At 40.1% G+C, this 21,169-nt stretch overlaps 1 protein-coding gene across 3 annotated transcripts in view; it reads left to right on the top strand.

Moving 5' to 3' along the window:
- Positions 1-21,169, top strand: part of sytl4 (synaptotagmin-like 4) — an 82,447-nt gene that overhangs the window by 45,267 nt on the left and 16,011 nt on the right. For all 3 annotated transcript variants that reach the window (XM_072594958.1, XM_072594961.1, XM_072594960.1), the window contains exons 5-12: positions 1,004-1,113; positions 2,143-2,263; positions 9,095-9,223; positions 12,375-12,519; positions 13,713-13,809; positions 15,892-16,007; positions 17,766-17,846; positions 20,304-20,482. In XM_072594958.1, the coding sequence (XP_072451059.1) occupies positions 1,004-1,113; positions 2,143-2,263; positions 9,095-9,223; positions 12,375-12,519; positions 13,713-13,809; positions 15,892-16,007; positions 17,766-17,846; positions 20,304-20,482 (978 nt within the window). The remainder of the gene's footprint in view (positions 1-1,003; positions 1,114-2,142; positions 2,264-9,094; positions 9,224-12,374; positions 12,520-13,712; positions 13,810-15,891; positions 16,008-17,765; positions 17,847-20,303; positions 20,483-21,169) is intronic.

The following is a 21,169-nucleotide window of genomic DNA, read 5'->3' as shown; positions in this document are numbered from 1 at the left end:
GATGGAAAACCTGGGGATGATATTTTCTACATATGACATGCCAAACTGGGGGATGTGCTTTACTGGGGTGAGTGCTCCTGTGTCAGGGCTGTCTCTGCAATGAATAGGACTGCTGCTGGGTGCATGACATTCCAAACTTTTCCCCACAAGTCACCCAGAAGAAAAGTCCTGAAATGGTGGGTTTACCTTGGGTTAAGTAGTTTCCTATTTTACTAAGAAGATCAAAAAAGGACTTTTCAAATTTATATGTTGGAGGAGTACTTTGATCAAAAAGCATCACATATTTCAAACTAAAATTTCTGGAAAGTCAACAAAAATGAACTTGGGCGATCTGACCAAACCTAAAGTTTTGAGACTCTTTTAAACTCCTCTTCTAAACAGAGAAAGGTACAACAATGAGATGGATGGAGAAATTCAGATGCACAAAAGCCACGATTCTTTCTCAAAGCCCTAATGTTGGAATCTGGTGAATTTTTCAGCAACAATTTTATGAAATTATAATCCTACTAGAGGAGCCTTAACTTCTGGAAGCAATTACTAAGAAAGCATGTGGAGGAGGATCGTTGCTGTGTCCAAGAGTAGGAATTCATAAAATTAATTGAAAAATGTGGATACAACGTGTGCATTGATAATGAAATTATAAACCATTGACAAGTGATAGGAATAGAAGAGAGAATGTCTTTGTCTTTGCTTGCTTGGAGTATATTGATTCTGAAGGTCCTATCATCCCTGAGTTTTTCATTTGATTTACATGAGTTTGATTGTTGACAGAATTGGAGGCTTACCCCTAGCAAGCCACCCAAGAGCTATTTAATGAAAGGCTTTGGGAAGACGCTTAAATGCATTACCCAATGTCAGTATGATCTATGCTTTACCAGCTTTAGTGAAGATAAATTTTAGAGCTGAAAGAGAGAACTGATGTTAAGAGTTTTATCCAATATCAGTAAGAATGGCTTCAGTTTAAAAGTACAGCCCAGATTAAATCTTACATGTTCTTCACCAGAAAGCTAAAGAAACAAACTGGAGATTGGTTCTTTGAATACCGAGCAAAAAGGCACAGTACTGATTTTGGTAGCGATATAATCAGAGCATCATTAAAGAGGAAATATGCCTGTAAGTACCAGAGTTTTGAATGTTTTGAATAAAGCTATACATTCAGTGAAATAAAGGATACATATTACTTTGAAATTCTGTATGGCCCTGGGTGGTGTTGTCAACCCGATTGTTGTTCCCATTCCCACAGTTCCGTTGACTGTCTCCCTCTCCACTTCAGCTGATCTTTTGCTGAAATTCTCATATGCCTTTGTTACTTCTAAACTCACTATTACAATGATCCCCTGGCTTGCCTCCCAACTCCCATCATCCATAAACTTGTGGTTATCTAATATTCTACTCCCTGTATCTTAACTCCCAAGAAGCCCCATTCACTCATCAACTTTGTGTTTGCTGATCTATATTGGCCCTCAATCCGGATATTCTCCAGTATCAAAATTCTCAACGTTAGTTTCTAATTTTTCCAAAGCCATACTCATACCTTTCAATGCTCTCAACCCTGTGTTTCTCCCAGTCTGGTCGTCTTCTCCTGAAATCCTGCTGCCTTTCTTTGCTTCTTTCAAAAAACTCCTGAAAACCCTTTTTGGTCCAGCTTTTGGTCGACTGAACTGATATCTCCTTCCGTGAGTCAGTGTCAAACTTTCTTTGACTCTTGCTGCAAAACACCTCATGTTTTACTACATAAGTAAAGCTGCTACAATTTTTCTGGACTACAGGGCTTCTGTCTCATTATAGAAAGATAACTGGTGGGGGAGAGGTTGAGAAGGAGAGTCCTTCATGGTAACCTCAGCCAGCATGGGAATTGAACCCACCCTGCATGACTATGCATCACAAACCAGCCATTCAGTCGATGGAGTTAGCCCAGCCCCAGATTTTACTATATGAAGATGCTCATAAGGTGTAATCATTTTTTTTTGTTAGTGTGGAAGGATATTTATTTTTCTGCAGACAGTGATTAAAATTTGGCTTTCCCATTTACTGATGCATAACACAGTTATTGAGGTGATGGAACAGAGAGGTTGGAGAAGGACTGGAATAACCTCCTTTAAAAATTCCTGAATACCACCTAATATTTCTTTTACTGTGCAGTAAATAAGCGAGAGACAACAGGACAGGCATTGCTACAGAAGGCATTGGACAATGATGCAAATGCAAATATCGCTGCACAGGGAGGGCAGAAGACCTCTCAGGATGAAAGTAGAGTTTCCAGGTGAGTGTGATCATAAATTCATAAAATCCAGATGTTTACAGAACAGAAGGGAGGGCATTTGGGCTACAGTGCCCAGGCTTGTCAATAAAGATCTGACTGCATTAATCTTATTTTCTGGCTCTTGGAGGCTATGCGATGCAAGTGAATGTTTCAAGAGTTTCTGACTCAGTCACTCTTTCAGGCAATGAGCTCAAGACTCCCCAACACATTCAGGCAAAATCTTTTCTTCTCAATTCTCCTCTGAGTCTGTATCTCTATCTCTAGTCTTAATTCTATGTTCCACTAGATATTGACCCTCTTAAATAATGGAAAAAGTGCTTTCCCGCCCAGCACCCCTCATAAAAACTTCCACACCTTGATCTGATCCCCTGTCAAACTTCACTGCATCAAGAAAACAACCCCTGACTATCCAATCTGATAGAACTATAGTTGAAATTTATTTTGCATTTATTTTTGTATCATTGATTTTGGTTTTTAGTCTATTTTCCGTTTTAATTATTCTTGCAGATATGGTAGAAGTGAGTGACTTGGCCATTTCAGAGGACAGTTAAGAAACAGCCACATTGCTGTAGGTCAGATTTCTTTCCCTAAAGGACATGAGTGAATGAGATGTTTTTGATGACAGTTGATCACTATCATTGTGGCTAACTTTTAATTCTAGATTTATTAATAGCATTTGCTTTGGTTGGATTTGAAGCTGCGTCCCCAGAACGTAAATGTGCATTTCTATATTGCTGTTCCAAGCCTCCTTCAACAGCACCTTCCAAACTGGAGATCTATCACCAAGACAAGAACAACAGACACATGGGAAGACCCCCACCTGCAAGTTTCCCTCTAAGCCACCATCCTGACTTGGAAATAAATCACTGTTTCTTCACTGTTACTAGATTAAATTCTTCAACTCCCTCCCTAATAGCATTGTGCATGTGTCTACCCCATACAGACTGCAGTGGTTCAAGAAGGCAGCTTCCCCATTATTATCTCATCAGCAATTAGGAATGGATAGCAAAGGTTGGCTTAGAGGCAATGCCTACATTTCACAAACCTTGCTTATTTTGTTCTTGAGACATGACAGTGAAGGGCAAATCAGAAAGTATAGGGCACCACCAAGATTAGAAGAAGGAAAAGAGCAAATACATTGGGAACTGGTGATGAGGATGAATTTTTCACAAACTGAAGATTGTAAGGGGATTGTAAGGAGGAAAAAGAATAAATAGGGTAAATCTATGCTTGAAATTTTATTAAAAAATTAATTGAGCCCTCATTGTAATTCAGGAGGAAAAAGGATAAGTAGATCTAACAATATTGATGGAGTTGGGAAAGAAGAAAGGAAAAATAGAGAGGCTAGAAAAGTTGCAATGAAAAGGAGAAGTTGAAGGAAAGAAGTGAATAAACTATTCTGTTTGATAATGTTTAGGAATGTAAAGGAGTGCTAGGAATGGGAGCAAATTCACATCTTGAACTATCTTCAGCTTGAGACTGAAAAATCGTTAACGTGAAAAGTTTTAATGAAGGGATCAGGTTGATTGGAAGTATTTCTAGTGAGCATGTAGATTTGGGATTTCTGTGTGGTTAGAAACAACAGTGAGACCATGATTATTGGTATTTTGAACAAGAATAAGGGTACAGTTAGCACGTGGGATGAAATAGTAATGGTTGGTTAGATGCAAAAGACACAAAACATTTAATAGTTTCTGGGACTGAAATTGCACTTGAGCTCTGTCTGTCTTATTCTGTAACTCCAAGGAAATTGTCCTTTAAAAGCCGTTAAATAATTGATTTTAAGAACATTGGATCTGAAATAGACTGATTAGCCTATCGATGAGATCATCGCTGATGTGATAATCCTCACTGTAATTTTCCTGCCTTTTCCCCGATAGCTCTTGATTCCCTTAATGATTAAAAATTTACCTCAGCTTTGAATATGCTAACAACCCAGCCACATCAGCCCTCTGGATAAAGTATTTCACAGATTTACTATCCTCTGAGAGAAGAAATTCCTCCTCATTTTGATCTTAAATGCGCGACTCCTTATTCTGATATTATGTCCTCTGGTCCTCAACTCTCCTTCAAGGCAAAAGAACCTTTCCACGTCTAACCTCGCAAGTCTCTAAGATTCTTGTATGTTACATTGAAGTTGCCTCTTATTCTTCTCCTATGAGCACAGGTCCAATTTACCTAACCTCTTCTCATAAGAGTTCTTCCATTCCTAGGAACAAACTAGTGAATCTTCTCTGGACTGCCTCCAATGTCGTGGAGTCATATAGGAAGGAAACTGACCCTTCATCCAACTTGACCATGCTGACCAGGTTTCCCAAACTGACTGAGTCCCATTTGTCTGCTTGTGACTCATGTCCCTCGAGACCTTTCCTATTCACGTACCTGTCCAAATGTCTTTTAAATGTTGTAACTGTACCTGCCTCTAACACTTCCACTGATCGTTCATTCAACATACACAACACCCCTATCTGAAAAAGTTGCCCCTTGGGTCCCTTTTAAATCTTTCTCCTCTCACCTTAAAAACTTTGTTCTCTAGATTGCTGTCTCCCTGAACACACATCAGTCAGGCAAAAGTGAAGACTGCAGATGCTGGAGATTAGAGTCGATAATGTGGTGCTGGAAAAGCACAGCAGGTCAGGCAACATCCGAGGAACAGGAGAGTCAATATTTCGGTCAAAAGCCCAAGACGTTGACTCTCCTGCTCCTCTGATGCTGCCTGACCTGTGCTTTTCCACCACCACACTTTTGACACGTACCAGTCAGTGCACTTAAAACAGTTTTGAAGAGCAGAAATGGCTCCTACTGGCTGGATTTTCACCTGTTTCAAGCTGGTTCTGAAGCAGGTGAAAACCTGGCTGGCAGGAGCCATTTCTGCTCTTCAAAACTGTTTTAAGTGCACTGACTGGTGTGTATTCAGGGAGGCGGCAACCAGTGGTGATTCCATTGACTTAGAGGATACATGGCATCGGTGATTTGCTACATTAGCAAGTGCATTGATGACATCACTCTGTGTAAGACCATCACTTCTCGCCCCAACCAGAAGTCATTGATAACCGCAAAGGTGTGTACGCTGCTGAGGACCTGTGATTCTACCTTCAGAGCAGATGACAAGGCGGCCCTAACAACAGCAAGGGTCAGCCTAACCCAGGCCATCAAGGAGACAAAGCGTGCTCAAGCATAGAGAATACATACCTTCAGGACAGCGGTGATATGCGGAGTATATGGAAGGGCATCTAGGTAATTATCAACCACAGAACAGCATCGCCTGCTTGTGCTGGTGATGCCTCCCTCCAGGGTGAGTTGAACAACTTCTATGTACGGTTTGAGGCATGAAATAACGTGGCAATGAGGAAGTCCACACCATCCCTCCCATTGACTGGGTGCTGTGTCTTACCAGTGCTGACGTGAGGAAAACCCTGTGCAGAGTCAACCACATAAGGCTGCTGGACTAGATAACATCCTTGGCAGAGTGCTGAGAGGATGCTTTGACTCACTGGTGGATATTCTCACAGACATCTTCAACATCTCCCTGAGCTGTGTCATAGTTTCCAACATGCTTCAAGGCCATTACCATCATCCCCATGCTGAAGAATTCTTCAGCATCCTGTCTCAATGTCTACCACTCTGTTGTGCTAACACCTATCATCATTAAGTGCTTCAAGAGGCTGGTGATGAGGCATATTAAGACCCTGCTGCCCCCGCGCCCCCTCCCCCCCCCTTACTGGACAACCTGCAGTTCGTGTATCGTCCCAACCACTCAACAGATAATGCCATTTCCACCACCCTCCATCTGGCCATCACCCACGTGGATAAGAAGAACATCTACATCAGACTACTATCCATAGATTTCAGTTCTGCATTTAACACCATTGTTCCTCAGCATCTAATTGGAAAGCTGAGTCTGCTGGCCCTAAATACCTCCCTTTGTAACTGGCTCCTGGACTTCCTGACTGGGAGACCTCAGTCAGTCCGGATTGGGAACAACAGCTCCAATACCATTGCACTAAGCACGGAGACCACGGGCTGTGTCCACTGCTGTTCACCCTGCTGACATACAACTGTGCAATGATGCACAGGTCGAATCACATCATCAATTCACTGATGATACGATTATAAGGGTCTCATCAGCTGGAACGACGAGGCAGCATACAAGAGGAGGTTCAGCGGCTAACAGAGTGGTGCAGAGCCAACAACCTGTCTCTGAACGTGGACAAAATGAAAGAGATGGTTGTTGACTTCAGGAGGACACAGAGCAATCACTCTCCGCTGGACATCGATGGCTCCCCCTTGGAGATCATGAAGAGCACTAAATTTCTTGGCATCCACCTGGCGGAGAATCTCATCTGGGCCCTCAATCCCAGCTCCATAGCCAAGAAAGCCCAGCAGTGTCTCTACTTTCTGCACAGGCTGAAGAAAGCCCACCTCCCACACCCCTCCATCCTCACCACATTCTACAGAGGACTCATTGAGAGTACTGTGAGCAGCAGCATCATTGCCTGGTTCGGGAATTGCACTGTCTCGGATTGTAAGACCCTATAAGGGATAGTGAGGACAGCTGAGAAGATCATCGAGGTCTTGCTTCCCTCTATTGCAGACATTTAACCACATGCTGCATCCAAAAGGCTAAGAGCATTGTGGAAGACCCCCACACATCCCTCACTCAAACCCTTCTCCCTCCTGCCATCTGGCAGAAGATATAGTTTCTCACAGCCAGACTGTGCAACAGTTTCTTCCCTCAAGCCGTCAGACTCCTTGACACTGTATGATCGGACTTTTTTTTCCACCTGAAATTCTTTGCATGACTTCAAAATGCTGCTTGAACAATGTCTATTAATTACCATTCTTTTATTACACTATAATTTGCATGTTTTGCACTTCTTATGCACTTTATGCTGCCCTGTGTATGATTGTGTAGTTTGTGCTGTCCATATAACACCTTGGTCCTGGAGGAACGCTGTCTCATTTTTTAAAAAACTGTATCAGTTGTAAATGGTAGAAATGACAAAAAAATCTTCTACTACTACTAAGTTACCTGGGAAAAAGACCTTTGTTATTTACCTTATCCGTGCCCCTCATGATTTTATAAACCTCTATAAAGTCACCCCTCACCCTATGTTCCAGGGAAAATTGTCCCAGTCTATCCAGCCTCTTACAAGTCAAACCTTCCAGTCTCCGTAACATCCTGGCAAATCTTCTCTGCGCTCTTTCCAATTTAGCAACCTCCTTCCCACAGCAGGGTGACCAGAACTGTATACAGTTCTCCAAATCTGGCCTCTTGACATCCTGTACAACTCCAGTACTCAATGGTCTGAGCAATGAAGGCAAGCTTGCTCAACGCTGCCTTCTCTCTACATGTCTACATCACTCTCTACATGTGATGCTAGTTTCAATGAACCATGTACCTGCATCCCTAGGCTTCTCTGATCTACAATACTCCCCAGGGTCCTACGATTAACTGTGCAAGTCTTGCCCTTGTTCATCTTACCAAACTGTAATGTTTCAAAATTTACCTGAACTAAACTCCATCTGCCACTCCTTGGCCAATTGGCTCACTTGATCAAGATTTGTTTGTATTCTTAGATAACTTGTTTCACTGTCTACTATACAACCACTTTCTTGTGTCATCCACAAACGTACTGACTTGTGGGACAATTAACCTTTGGATCAAAATTCTGCCGATAAACAGCCTTTTTGGTCTTTACATTCAGTACATCTTGCCTCGGGTAAGGGGAGTAAAACTGTTCACTGTATTCCACTGCGGTCGGATCAGTGTCTTGTATAGTTTTAGCAAGACCTCCTCATGTGAAATGAAGGCCAACATTATGTACGCCTTCCTTATTACCAATTGAACTTGTATAGAGCTTTTTGTGTCTTATACACTGAAGCTCCTAAATCTTCTTTGCTGTAGCTTTCTCAGTATATCTCTACTTAAATAATATTCAGCTCTTCCATTCTTCCTACTGAAGCAAATAACCTCCTATTTTCCCACATTATATTCCACCTGCCAAGTTTTTGCCCACTCACTTAACCTATCTGAATCTCCGTGCAAACTCTGTCATCCTCAGCACTTGCCTTCCCACCTATTTTCATGTCTACTGCAAAGTTGGCTACAGTACATTCATTTCCTCATCCAGGTCATTGATATATGTTACAAATAATTGGAGGAGCTCAAAATGTCACCGAGAAGATCAGGTGGTGATCTCAAGAAAACTCTTGAAGCATTGAGGATATGTGGCAACAGATGTTGAAGTTCCTGTATGAGTGTCCTGGATTGCTTTTACGCATCATGTAGGGAAAAAACTGAGGGAAAAGACTCAGGCAGCATCCTTTATGACTGTGCAGTCCTTTTTGACAAGCCCAATTTCCCCTGACTAACTACAGCAGGAACAGCTGATGAAAGATTTTTGCACTAAAGCTAAAATTTGTCACCTCAATGTCATCACTGATTGTTTGAAGGGTTTCCAGTACCATTGAACTCTTTCTAATCTCAACCTCCTTGATATTAAACAAGGACACACAGAATATGCAATATGAAATACAGTAAGGTTGATCTCGGGGCCGTGATCAGGGTTGGTTCTAATGATTTTGTTAATGGTTGTGTACAAATAAAAATTAAGCCTTGGAGCAATAAAACTGCCTTCTTGGAAATATTTTGATTATGGGGATTAATACGCAAATCAACAGGCAACATATTTTATTTGACAAAACAGTTTTGTAACCTTGCACCACGTTTAAATAATGAAATGATAATATAGCTCAGTAATATTTTTACAAACTATAAGTAAAGTAACTAAACCATGAACCTGTGATTTTTCTTTTGTTGTTTGATAGCAACCACTCTGAACCCCAAGAGGGTTCTGAGCAACCAAGTGACACAGAATCCACTGGATGTGTCAGTGTTAGCAGCCACAAGAGCAACTCGCAATCTCCCTCCAAGCACAACACACCTAACAATTCCAGGTAACGGATCTGTGGAGGATTCAGTCTGAAATTATTGTGATCAAATGGAAATATGAATGCTAATTCAAATTAGACAACTTTTCCCTTAAAATCTATGTTTTGATCAAATCTGTAGTCATCTGTATTAAAATATCTGTGTCAAATGTTGCTAAGTAACAGCCGCGGCCTACACTTGGTGAGGTTTTAATATTTTAAAGGCACTAGATAAATGTAAATTGTTGAGATAATTGGCCATCATTTTGCCACATGCCTGTGTTTAGACTTCCTTTCTCACGTTAAGCTTGCTGAAGTCTTGATGTACCATGCAGCCTCATTAGATGAAAGGATGAGCTAGTAAATCAGTAGGACCTCTCCACCTCCAGAGATGCTGTAGTGAAAACCCAATTCAAAGTGCTTTGTGACAGCAATCTCAAGTGATGAATCATAGAATCCGCATTTGGACCATTAAGTCTGCACCATCCTTTCAAAGAGCATCACACTCTAATCCAGACTATACCCTGTCCCATAACCTTGCATTTACCATGGCTAATCCACCTAGCCTACACATCCCTGGACACCACAGGGAAATTTATCATGGCCAATCCACCTAACCTGTACATTTTTGGACTGTGGAGGAAACCAGAGAACCTGGCAGAAACCCATGCAGATGTGGAGCAACAGGCAAACTCCACACAATAGTCACCTGAGGCTGGAATCAAACTTTGGTGTAATGAGGCAGCAATGCTAATCACTGAGCCACCATTTGCCTTTACTCTGGGGAAGTTGCTGTCCTGCATTTAACCCCATTCGTAACAAAAGGGACAATGTTTATCTCATATTATTCCAGTCCATAAAGAAGAAATTCTGCTTATGTTCCTAAAATAAGTTTGGATCTGTCTTATTAATATGCATTCATCCCTTCGCAAGGTTCTGTTGGGCCTGTGTCTATTTCAATGGACCCAAATAGTCAGTTGCAAATGGATAGCACTTATCACTGCCCTCGAGGAAAGCCTCCCTCAAAGATGTAGTGATCACTGTGATACAGTTTCAACCTTTCCCTGTATTCATTTAGTTCCAGTGCCAACCGGCAAGGGCTATTCACAGTTACAGCAATGTCGTCAAGCAGGCTAATCAGCCAATCATAGTGATTAAATCTCTCAGACAGAAATCCAAGATGCAAGACAAAGCAATTATTCTTCGATTGTGAAATGAAATTTCCAGGCTGATCCTTAGCAACTATGACTGTAAACATTGTAAAAACTTAATCACACTTCATTCAACAAGATTTGAGGTTTTTACAGAATTTTTTTAAAATTGGATGTTCATATTAAAACCGTGATTTCGAAATGATTTCCATCTGAAAGGAATTCAATAGCCCAGCCCACAGAGGAGTGCGGAATCACTGACAGCAACTTCTGGATAACGATGTTTAATTGCATTTATATTATCAGTTTAACAAAGCAATGACAATGGTCATTGACAGTTTTGCCATCATTATAACAACAAAATTATCTTTTATTAATGGGTGCCCTAAAATTCTGAAAATGGTTGTCATTTAACATAGATTGTCAAAGAAATCAGATTATTTCTATTGTATAATTTGGTACAAATAATGAATATGGAATTATTTACAAACTATGTACTTTTTAAAGAAAAATGCTCAAAATAATCTGGATACCATTTTTGAAACTATGAATGGGTTATATCACAATATACCATTGGAAATTCTATCTTAATTTTACATCATGGAGTCCACTTTTATGGGCAGTCTCTGCACTGGTGTTCATGTGGGCACTTAGAGTGGATTTCAGCAGGTAATCAACTGAGTTAAGTATTACAACTAGGCCTGATCCTATGATATACACTTACATGTGGCCTGTGTCAGGACTACCAGATCATAATGAAGAGGAGGAGACCTACCAGATTCTTCTCTTCTGTGAACTAAAAGTAGTGAGGCCTATTGTACTGATCCTGCAACTCAGAATGTAAACCTGAAATTTCCTGTCTCAGCTACCCACCATCTATATGAACTGAACCATCAGAGAAACTAAACTCTCTTACTCTCTGACAGTTGAATTCCTTAGAAACAAATCAGCACAAACAACATATTTTGTTTTGTGACAATTAATAATTCTTGCCATATTATACAAGAATAATACTCTGCCATAAAAAAGTGAACTGCATGTTATCAGGTGTAAACAGAAACTTGTTCCATAAGGCATCTGAAATATACAATATTTATCCAACAAGGAGAGGCTGGTTGAGCAAACATTTTTTTAAATTCCACACGTTGCTATTTGCTGGAGTTCACCCATTTGATAAACATTGTAATCAAGTGGTGTGGGTGTTTGTTCGATCAGGATTTGGCTACTGGAAGAGCCTTTCTTTATAAAGTGAGGCAATATAGTGACCTTACTAGCTGTCAGACTTCCTTTCACTTAATTGATTCGCAAGTTAAGAGTAGGTTTAGGCACCAAAACCTAAAAATAATGTGTGGGACTGTATAAGGTGAGACGATGGTCTTGTGGTATTATTGTTTAAAAAAAAATGTTTTGGGATCCTGGGTTTGAATGCCACCATGGCAAATGTTGGAATTTGAATTCAATTAAAAAAATCTGGAATTAAGAGTCTAATGATGATTGTCGATTTGTCTGAAAAACCCATCTGGATCACTAATATCCTTTAGTAAAAGAAATGTGCCATCCTTACCTGGCCTACCTACATGTGACTCCAGACACACTGCAGTGTAGTTGACTCTTTACTGCTCTCTGGGAAATTAAGAATGGGGAATAAATGCAGGCCTTGTGGCTGACATCCCATGAATGAACTAATAAAAACTTTTTTTTTGACGCAAGGTTTGTTCGTGTACATATAGTTTAAAAATAAACTCTGAGTGGTAACCTTCTGAAAACTACCTCAGGCCAAGATCATGATGAGTCCTGAATATTCTATGTCACTTTGAAAATGGAGTTGAATTTTTCCAGGCCATCTCCCAATTTGCAATAACTTTATAGAAAAGTAATGTCAATCGCACAGTTATCTCGAGGCTTCCACAGTTTTCAGCCAAGTTCCATGATTTAAAAAAAAAGTCCTCCTTAGGAAATTCACCCTTTTATGTATTGGTGAAGTTTCAGTGAAATTTGAGAATTTATTTTGCTGTTTTATTTTTCAGGCGGAGTTCCTTAACAGAGAGCAATGCTGGTAATATTAATGAATGTGCTGTTTCCAAGCCCACAAATAGTGGCAGCATGACACTTCCAGCCACATTAAAGTCACCCACAGGCAACAAACTCAACAAACAATCTGACTTGGACAAGGTAGGACAATACATTCCTTGCTGTGTTTTATTTGTTCATAGTTTGTGGATATGGCTAGTAGGCTGCATCAGTTGTCCATCTCATTTTGTTTTCAATATGCAGCTGAGTAGCCACTTGGAATACATTGAGTCAACTATACAAGTATTGTTTGTGCATGTTATGTCACACCTCCAGGGCAGTTGGGATTTGAACTTGAACCTTCTGGCCAATAGGAACACTACAAATGTGTCACAAGACCATTTGCACAGAAGACAACCAAGGAGACATGACTTAAAGGGCTTGTCTGGGAACTAACTCTAGAATTTATTATAGATTGGGGTTTACAGAGATCTATACTGTGCTTGTCCTATTCAAATATTTGGTAAATAATCGAGGACTTTAAACGTCAAGAGACTCTGAGATAAACAAACTATTTGGAATTACAGCACAAAATTACAAGACAGCATTAAAGTGAACAAACCTCAGTCAAGGCGGCAGCAATTTTTCCCCCACATAGAATAGCAGTAATGGGGAGTGAACTCTGAGGAAAATCAGTTGGCTTGATTAACTACTTCAAAACAGACTTGGATAAGTATGATTGGAACAAATCTACAGTTTCAAAGAGATATCAGTGATGGTGATTTTTTTTTTGTCAAAGGCCATAATCAGAAGTGTCCTAATGTGCTTTATTTTTAATTTGGGTGAAGGATAGCCCTTCCTGGAAAGCAAGAGAAGGTGAGCAAAAAGTGCTGAATCCTACAGTTTGTGCACAGGATTGTGTTTTGTTGTGTAAAGAAATTTGTAAGCATGTAATACAACAATCTCAGATATAAGACTGTTTGTATAGACTGAATGATCAATATTCCAAAAAAAATGGTTCCTGCATCAATTACATTTTTGTCGAGGACAGCTGATGAGAGTTACGCAGTGAATGAAAAAGTATTTTGGGGTATTGTTTAATTACTTTCATAGATTAAAGAGCAGTTTCACAATTATCTCCTTCAGAACAGAATCTTCTTGGATAAAGTTAATCAGAAACTGCATTGAAAGAAATGGGTTGGATGTGATTAATCGACATATTTATTCCATTGTTTGGACAAACCAGTCATTGAGTTATAATTTCATGTGATACTGTGTGAGTTACCAACAGTTATGAAAACAAAGTACATTGATATAGTTCTAAAACTTATTAAATGTTTAACATGTTTCTTCAGGAAACTGTTTCAAAAAGACACAGCAAAGGTTCAACAGATGAAAGTGCTTCAGAGAACCTGTTTAAAAAGAATACAAAAAGCATTCTGAAGCCGACAGGTGAGATTTGGCACATTGATTTTAACACAAAGGGCATCAATCAAAAATGTTTGTTTAAAACCTTTGAAAACCTTTCCACACTACACCATAGAAATGAGGTTCAGAAGTTTCCTGAGAAAGAGGGAAATTCAACCCATGTCCTTTTTAAGCATCTACTAATGCCAGTTTCAGAGAAAGTTTAGCAGACACACAGGAATTGACCACATCGCTACACAGCAACATATTATGCAAATTGTACTAAGAGGAAAGAAGGGAAAAAAATAGCTATAGGATATCATGGTCATTCTTTCACTTGTGTTGAATTAGCTGTTCTGGGTGAGGGCAGTAATTTATCCAATATAGAGAAAAATCAACCAAGGTTTCTGCTTTTTTTGATATCCAAAGGTCCCCACTGGAAGAAAGCTTTTGGTCTCAGGCTAGGAAGGGATCAAGCTTGGCTGTGAACCTTCACTATGAATGACACCTGCCTGCTGAAAGTCACTCCTTAAGAATGGGACCATTGATAAGGTATAAGAGGGTAGTCCTGGCCCATGGAACTACAGTCCAGCATCCATCATTGTCAGGAAGGGAAAATTGAAGGGATTGGCTGGGGCTGGGAGATGCTGGTTGAGATAGAACCATAAAAAGGCATTGGATGTAATTTTTCCACTATGTTTTTGAAATTGTGAAAGTGACCAATCAGCAAACTACCCACTCCTGCCATAACTCTGGCTATCACATAACAATTAGTTCATTAAAGTGAGTTTCTTGGTGAATCTCAGTCCTCAACCCCCGGCCTGAAGTCTGCTGGGCGAGCCCTTGGGGATCCTGGGAAGAAGGGAAATGATGTTTATCTTGTTGCCAAGTGGGGATCATGGAGAGAAGGCATTTGGGGAGGGGTGGTGGGATCAGAGGAAAAGGAAGGGCAATTATTAAGGCAATTTAGGTATACCCCTCAGCCTGGTAGGTAGGCCACCATGGTTTTCCATTTGAGAAACTAGTCACCTTTCGTTCTGACCAGGGATGCAGCACATTGACTTTCTCACCCTGTACTTGTTCATCTTTCCATTCATGGGATGTGGGTGTCACTGGCTGGGCCAGCATTTTTTGCCTGCCCTCATTGCCATTTGTATTGAGTAGCTTTGCTTGGCCATTTCAGAGGGTAGTTAAGAGGGTCAGCCGTAGTGCTGAAGGTCTAGCATCACTTTTAGGCCAGATCAGAAGAGAACGATGAATTTCCTTCCCTCAAGAACATCAGTGAACCAGGTGGCTTTGAATGACATTTGCATTCACCTTGCACAATTGTCTTTGGGCTAGATTTGTAGTCTAAATTTTGGTGAAATTTGATTTCAATATCTGCTATTATAGGATTCAAACTCATGTCGAAGGAGCATTAGCCTGGGTCCTGGATTACTAGTCCAACAACATTATCACGATACCATTGCCTCAGTTAGTGAGGGGGTCAAAAAGGGGCTTAGCTTCTCACCTGGGCTAACTCATCCCATTATTTTCCCTTCTTGTCACCTCTCTCACCACCTGCAGGGAAGGAAAAATACCATCCCAGCTCTCATTCTCAAACGTTTATAAATAAAGTCTTACCTCTTGAAGGAAGTTGTTTAGGCTACATTTGTGTGTTACACCAGACTTAAAAACCCAAAACAGTATATACTGACCTTAGTTGTCAATCACAGATGATTCACTCATTTAATTCAGGTCTTTAAATGGGATTCAAGCTTGTTTTGTGCACCAGCACCTTCTTAACTGCCCACAGAATGCCATTGGTAGAAGCTGGTCCTCTATTTGCTTGTTGATGTCTGTCTGCATTGCAAAGTATGTGACTCTTATTTGCCCATGCTTTCATGGACATTGTTCTATCTAGAACATGGAGTAACTTTGCATGTGACTATTCTGCCATGTGGGCTATTTGTCGCCCAAGTTTAGTTTAATACACAAACTATCTGGCTGGTGTCACAGTCAAAAATCTGTGTCAACCTCACAATGTCAAACTCCATAAAATTAAGTGAAGTGCTGACATCACTAAATGTTGCATAGCCCCAGTCTGTATGTTGGAAATAATTATTTTCTTTTCAAATCTTCTGTTAGAGCATAGTAAATCTGTGATGGACCTTCGCATATCAGATTCTGCAAATGTGGGTGAATCCGTGGGTGATTCCATGGGAGACCGTAGTCAGTCAGTTCCAGGTCTCAATGTGGATCAGGTCTGTATCTGTGTACCTGTGCGTGAACATTAGTCTGCATCTTGTCCACTGATCACCAACCTCCACTTTCAGAACATTGCTTACTTAAATCTACCTCTCTTCCACTATGGCTGAGATCTTCACCATTTTTAGAAATCAGTCTTTAAATGTTCTCATCATCAGTTTTAGCTGTCCTCTAAAACAATTTTTTGTGAAGCCCAAGTCTTCTCCTACATGAGGTCTCAGTCTTCCTCCTCATTCTCGGACTTTACAATGTATCTGTGTCCCATAAACTGATTTCAAAATCCTCCTTTACTCTGCTGTAGCCTACTTGGGATAGCTTCTCTAGATATGTACTCCAGCAACCTCCCAATTCTGTTTTTTTCCATTCCTTTTGCTCTACAGTCACCTCTTCAAAACAGTGAGGTGCGTCAGGCATGACCTACCTGTCATGAATCCATATTGGCTCTCCCTGATTAACTGAAAAGTCTGTCTGACAAATTGAAATTTTCCACAGATAAGTCAATGGAGTTAAGGCAAAAATTAGCTGTGATTTGCTATGGAAGAGGGCAGAATGGCCTTCTCCTATTTCTGTGCAAATGGAAGGTTCAAATTTAGTCCGAGTATGAGCATGGAACATTCTGAAACCTTATTCAGACTTTGTTGGAATTTCAGTTTGGGCTATGCTCACCATTCTGTTCTAAATAACTCAGCACAGTACAAGAATTAAGAGTAGAATGTTAAGTAGGTCTGTTGAGCCTTCTGTGCCACTCAGTACAATTACATCTAATCTACCTCTCTGCTGGCTTCAGTTATCCCTTGACTCCTGGAGAGACCAAAACTCTGTCTTTCCAAGCCTTAAAAATAGTCAAAACTGGATCATCTACAATTCCTTGGAACAGAAATTTTAAAAGATTCACAACCCTTTTCATTGATGAAATTTACCCTCACCTCAATCCTAAATGATTGACAAGCTATTCTGAGACTGTGCTCCCATACTATAGATTTTCCAACGAGCAGAGACCATGTCTACCCTATCAAACCCTTCAAAATCTTGGATTTTTCAATGAGATCACCTCTCATTCTTCCAAACTCTGGAGTATATAGAGAAAAGTGAGGACTGCAGATGCTGGAGATCAGAGTCGAGAGTGTGGTGCTGGAAAAGCACAGCAGGTCAGGCAGCATCCGAGGAGCAGAAGAATCGGGTTTTCAGGCATAAGCCCGATTCCTGATGAAGGGCTTATGCCTGAAACATCGATTATCCTGCTCCTCGGATGATACCTGACCTGCTGTGCTTTCCCAGTACCACACTTTCAACTCTGAAGCATATAGGCCCAGCTTCCTCCACCTCTTGTCATAGGACAACCCTCTCATTTTCAGGAAGATTGAAGCTGTAAAATCTTTAGTTACCTCATATCATAGTATGTTGGCACAAAGATTGACAAAGCAAGGATTCAAGCCAGCAATTCCACATTCTGAATTGTTTTCTTGATGTATTTTAAGTCACTTGAGAGAGAAAATGAAGCTTGGTGCCACCAGCTTTCCTCTGGGAGACACAGGTTGCTCTACAGCACATTTTGAGTGTCCGGTTACTGAAAAATGAGTGAAAGGCTTTCTATTTTCCAAGGTAATGATTGAAAGAAATGAAGGTACCTTTTCTATAAAATTGAAAGAGGAAGTAAACAAATCACTATGAACAATTAGCTCAACTGTGTTGCAGAAATGAATTGTCCACATGGGTTTTACTGCTCTAATACTTAGTTGTAATCATTTTAACAGGAGGAAGAGGACATTGATAAACTAGTGAAAATTCACCGTCTGACAAATGCTCGCCAAAGCCTCAAGAGTGGCACTTCAGTTGTAAGTGGCACAACAAAATATTATAATTGTACATCTCCATATTTATAATTCCTCATGCATGAGATGCGAACACAGAAACCAATTTTAAACAGCATTTAATGCCTTTACATAGTCAGAAGGCAGAGGACATGAAAGGAGAACAGGAATCTAGTTCATAGTCCACAGTAAAGAGTGTGGTGGGTAGCATCCCTTCCTCTATGCAAGAAGCTCTGAGTGCAAGTTCCAATCCAGGACTAGATGGTCAAGGACATTGTGTTCATAAAGTGGCCAAATGGTTGGATGATTTTATTATAAATATTCCAACGTACACCAGTGGCAGACAATATAAACAGAACAGATCTCTGATCAGCCATGTGATGGAAAGAAACTGGAGCCTCTACCTTCAGATCCAAAGCTCCAGGCTACACCAAGCACGTGCATATTATCTCCGACTTCTTACAGTGGAGGCATCTGGGCTTATTTGGCTGAATGGTCACTTCGCATATTCTTATTTTGTGATCCTTCCATCTCAAACTGACCACATCTAATGACAGAGATGTCAAGTGGCCTTTGTGCTGCTTGTTTACTCTTAATATTCTAATCCAGAAAATCTTAGTTTGATTTCTGTTATCTGAACAGTGTTCTGACTTCCTCTTTGATTCTCCTGTAGCTAAGATTGGGGACTTAGTGGTTGGGGAAAGCAATTGACTCAGTGAATGAAGTTGCTGTTTTATTTCTATGGGCAAAAATGTTATATATTCCTTTTAAGGACACTTCAGCTTTTTAAAAAGTATTTTACTGAGTGTTTCACTCTGGAAAGAAATGTATGTTTGCTTTATTTGTTCTACTGCTAAAAGCACAAACTCTTTGCTAAGGTGATGGCCCTAAAGACTCATTGATTGAAGTGTACTTTATTCAAAAATAATCTTCTGATTCTGATAAATTTGATCCAGTCTTTCCTGAGCATTCATAAATATACACCTCCAACAGAAGTAACTGGGTGTTGTTAGCAATAGAAATGCTGTCTATTTTTCCCTCTGTATCCTAGGGCCATTCAAACCATTTGCTTTTGTCATCAACTAACTCCTCATGGATTGAGGTTTGAACCCTGGTATCTCCTATGGTGTGTGTGGCATAGGCTCTCACTGGTGAAACTCACTGACCATTAGGGAAGGAAAAATGTTAGTTTTAAGGAAAACAGTAAAATTCAATTCTAAATTAATCTATTCTTATTAGTCGCTTCATCTATAAATCAATCAACCTAGGCCAACTAAGTCTAACAGTAACAGCAACCTGTTTAGATATATCATTTAACATTTTTAATTAATCTTTTATAAGCACAGTTCGATGCAGTTAACCAACTTTTTCTGATCATGAACCTTAAACCTCTACTTTTTCATTCTACCTCTACGCAAATAGTAAATCATTGAGATATTTTCTACTAAATCTTTTCTCATTCACACATGGGATGTGGGTATCACTGGCTGGGCCAGCATTTACTGTCCATCCCCAGTTGCCATTGAGATGATGGTGAATTACCTTCATGAATCGCTGCAGTTTATTTTGGTGACGGTAGATCCACATTGCAGTTATGGATGGAGTTTCGGGAATTTAACCCAGTAACATTGAACATATTTCCAAGGGAGGATACGGAGTGGTGGGTGTTCCCATGTATCTGCTGCCTTTTTCCTTCTAAAAAGTAGTGGTAGTAGATTTGGAAAGTGCCATTTAAGGACCCTTGGAAAATTTCTACAATGTATCTTACACACTGCCATTGTTATGTGTTGGAGGTGGAGGAAGTAGATGTGGTGCCAGTCAAGTGGGCTGCTTGGCCTAGGTGATGTCAAGTTTGTTGTTGTTGGATTTGCATTCATCCACGCAAGTGGGGAATATTCCAGCACATTCCTGACTTGTGCCTCATGGATAGGCTTTGGAGATTCAGGATGTCAGCTACACACAGCAGGATTTCTAGCCTTCGATTTGATCTTATATCCACAGTATTTACATGAATAATCCAGTTCATTTTCTAATAACTAATAATCCCCAGGATGTTGAAGGTTGGAGATTCGGTGATAGTAATGCTATTGAATGTTAAGGGGTGGTTTGAATTCTCTCTTCTTGGAGATTGTCATTGCCTGAGACTGATGATAGGTAGAGGAAGTTGTACATTAACCTGTGATATCTGGTTGAGGAGTATTTTATGGTCATACTGAATATCAAAAGTGGGAGACATTTTTCCAATCCTGGTATTCTTGAGTTTGAAGGGCAAAAACCTTCCATTTACAGTTCCTTGTCTACAGAAAAATAGGTTGAAGCCTCTCAGGAAATGGTACTGGTCTTTTAAATTTCTTAAGATTAAATTGTGTTGAGGATACCTAAATATAAATTGCATGAAATAAATTTTAACAAACAAGAATTTATAGTTTGCTTTGTTACTTAATTTACTTTCAGACTAACTTCATAACATTTTTATTTCAGAGTACAATAGGCAGCATGGTCAGCATCTACAGTGAAGCAGGTGACTATGGCAATGTCACAGTTACTGGGGAGATCATTTTCCTTTTAAATTATGACCAAAAGAAACAAGCACTTAATATACTTGTGAAGGAATGTCGTAACCTGGCTTATGGTGATGAGAACAAGAGAAGATCGAACCCGTAAGTGTGTGTGCTTACGGAATGCCAAGTGTATCTAAAAATGCTTTGTATTGAAATGAACACACCTCGTGAACTTGACAGCAGGATGCAGGCATTCTTTCAGTTTAAAGTTTATCATTAAATCTGAGTTGTATAACAATTACCCTGTAGGCTGGAGATATGTAGATACTGTATTATTTTAATTTTTTCAGTGAATTGAATCTTTTATGATGCTTATTTGCAAGCTAGCTGTTGTATTCAATGCTGAAATATCTTATATTGTGCACTGCACCTACCCATTTTCCTGAAAGTATAATACAACATCTTGAAGCAATTGTGAAAGACACTCTGGCAATCGCCTAAACTATTTGAGGTCTGTTGATGGTGTACAAAGACTGCATTTGTTAAAAATTCATTTGTGAATGTGGGTATCACTGGCTGGCCAGCATTTATTTCCCATCCCTAATTGCCCTTGACAAGATGGTGGTGAGCTGCCGCCTTGAACCACTGCAGTCCACCTGCTGTGGGTTGACCCACAATGCCCTTAGGGAGGAAATTTCAGGATTTTAACCCAGTGACAGTGAAGGAACGGTGATATATTTCCAAGTCAGGATGGTGAGTGCCTTGGAGGGGAACTTGAAGGTTGTGATGTTCTTACGTATCTACTACCCTTGTCCTTTTAGATGGAAGTGATTGTAGGTTTGAAAG

Source organism: Chiloscyllium punctatum, chromosome 25 (genome assembly GCF_047496795.1).
Source record: "Chiloscyllium punctatum isolate Juve2018m chromosome 25, sChiPun1.3, whole genome shotgun sequence".
NCBI classification, from domain to species: Eukaryota; Metazoa; Chordata; class Chondrichthyes; order Orectolobiformes; family Hemiscylliidae; genus Chiloscyllium; species Chiloscyllium punctatum.
The sequence above is the reverse complement of the archived record's forward strand: the minus strand, read 5'-3'. Positions and strand labels throughout refer to the sequence as shown.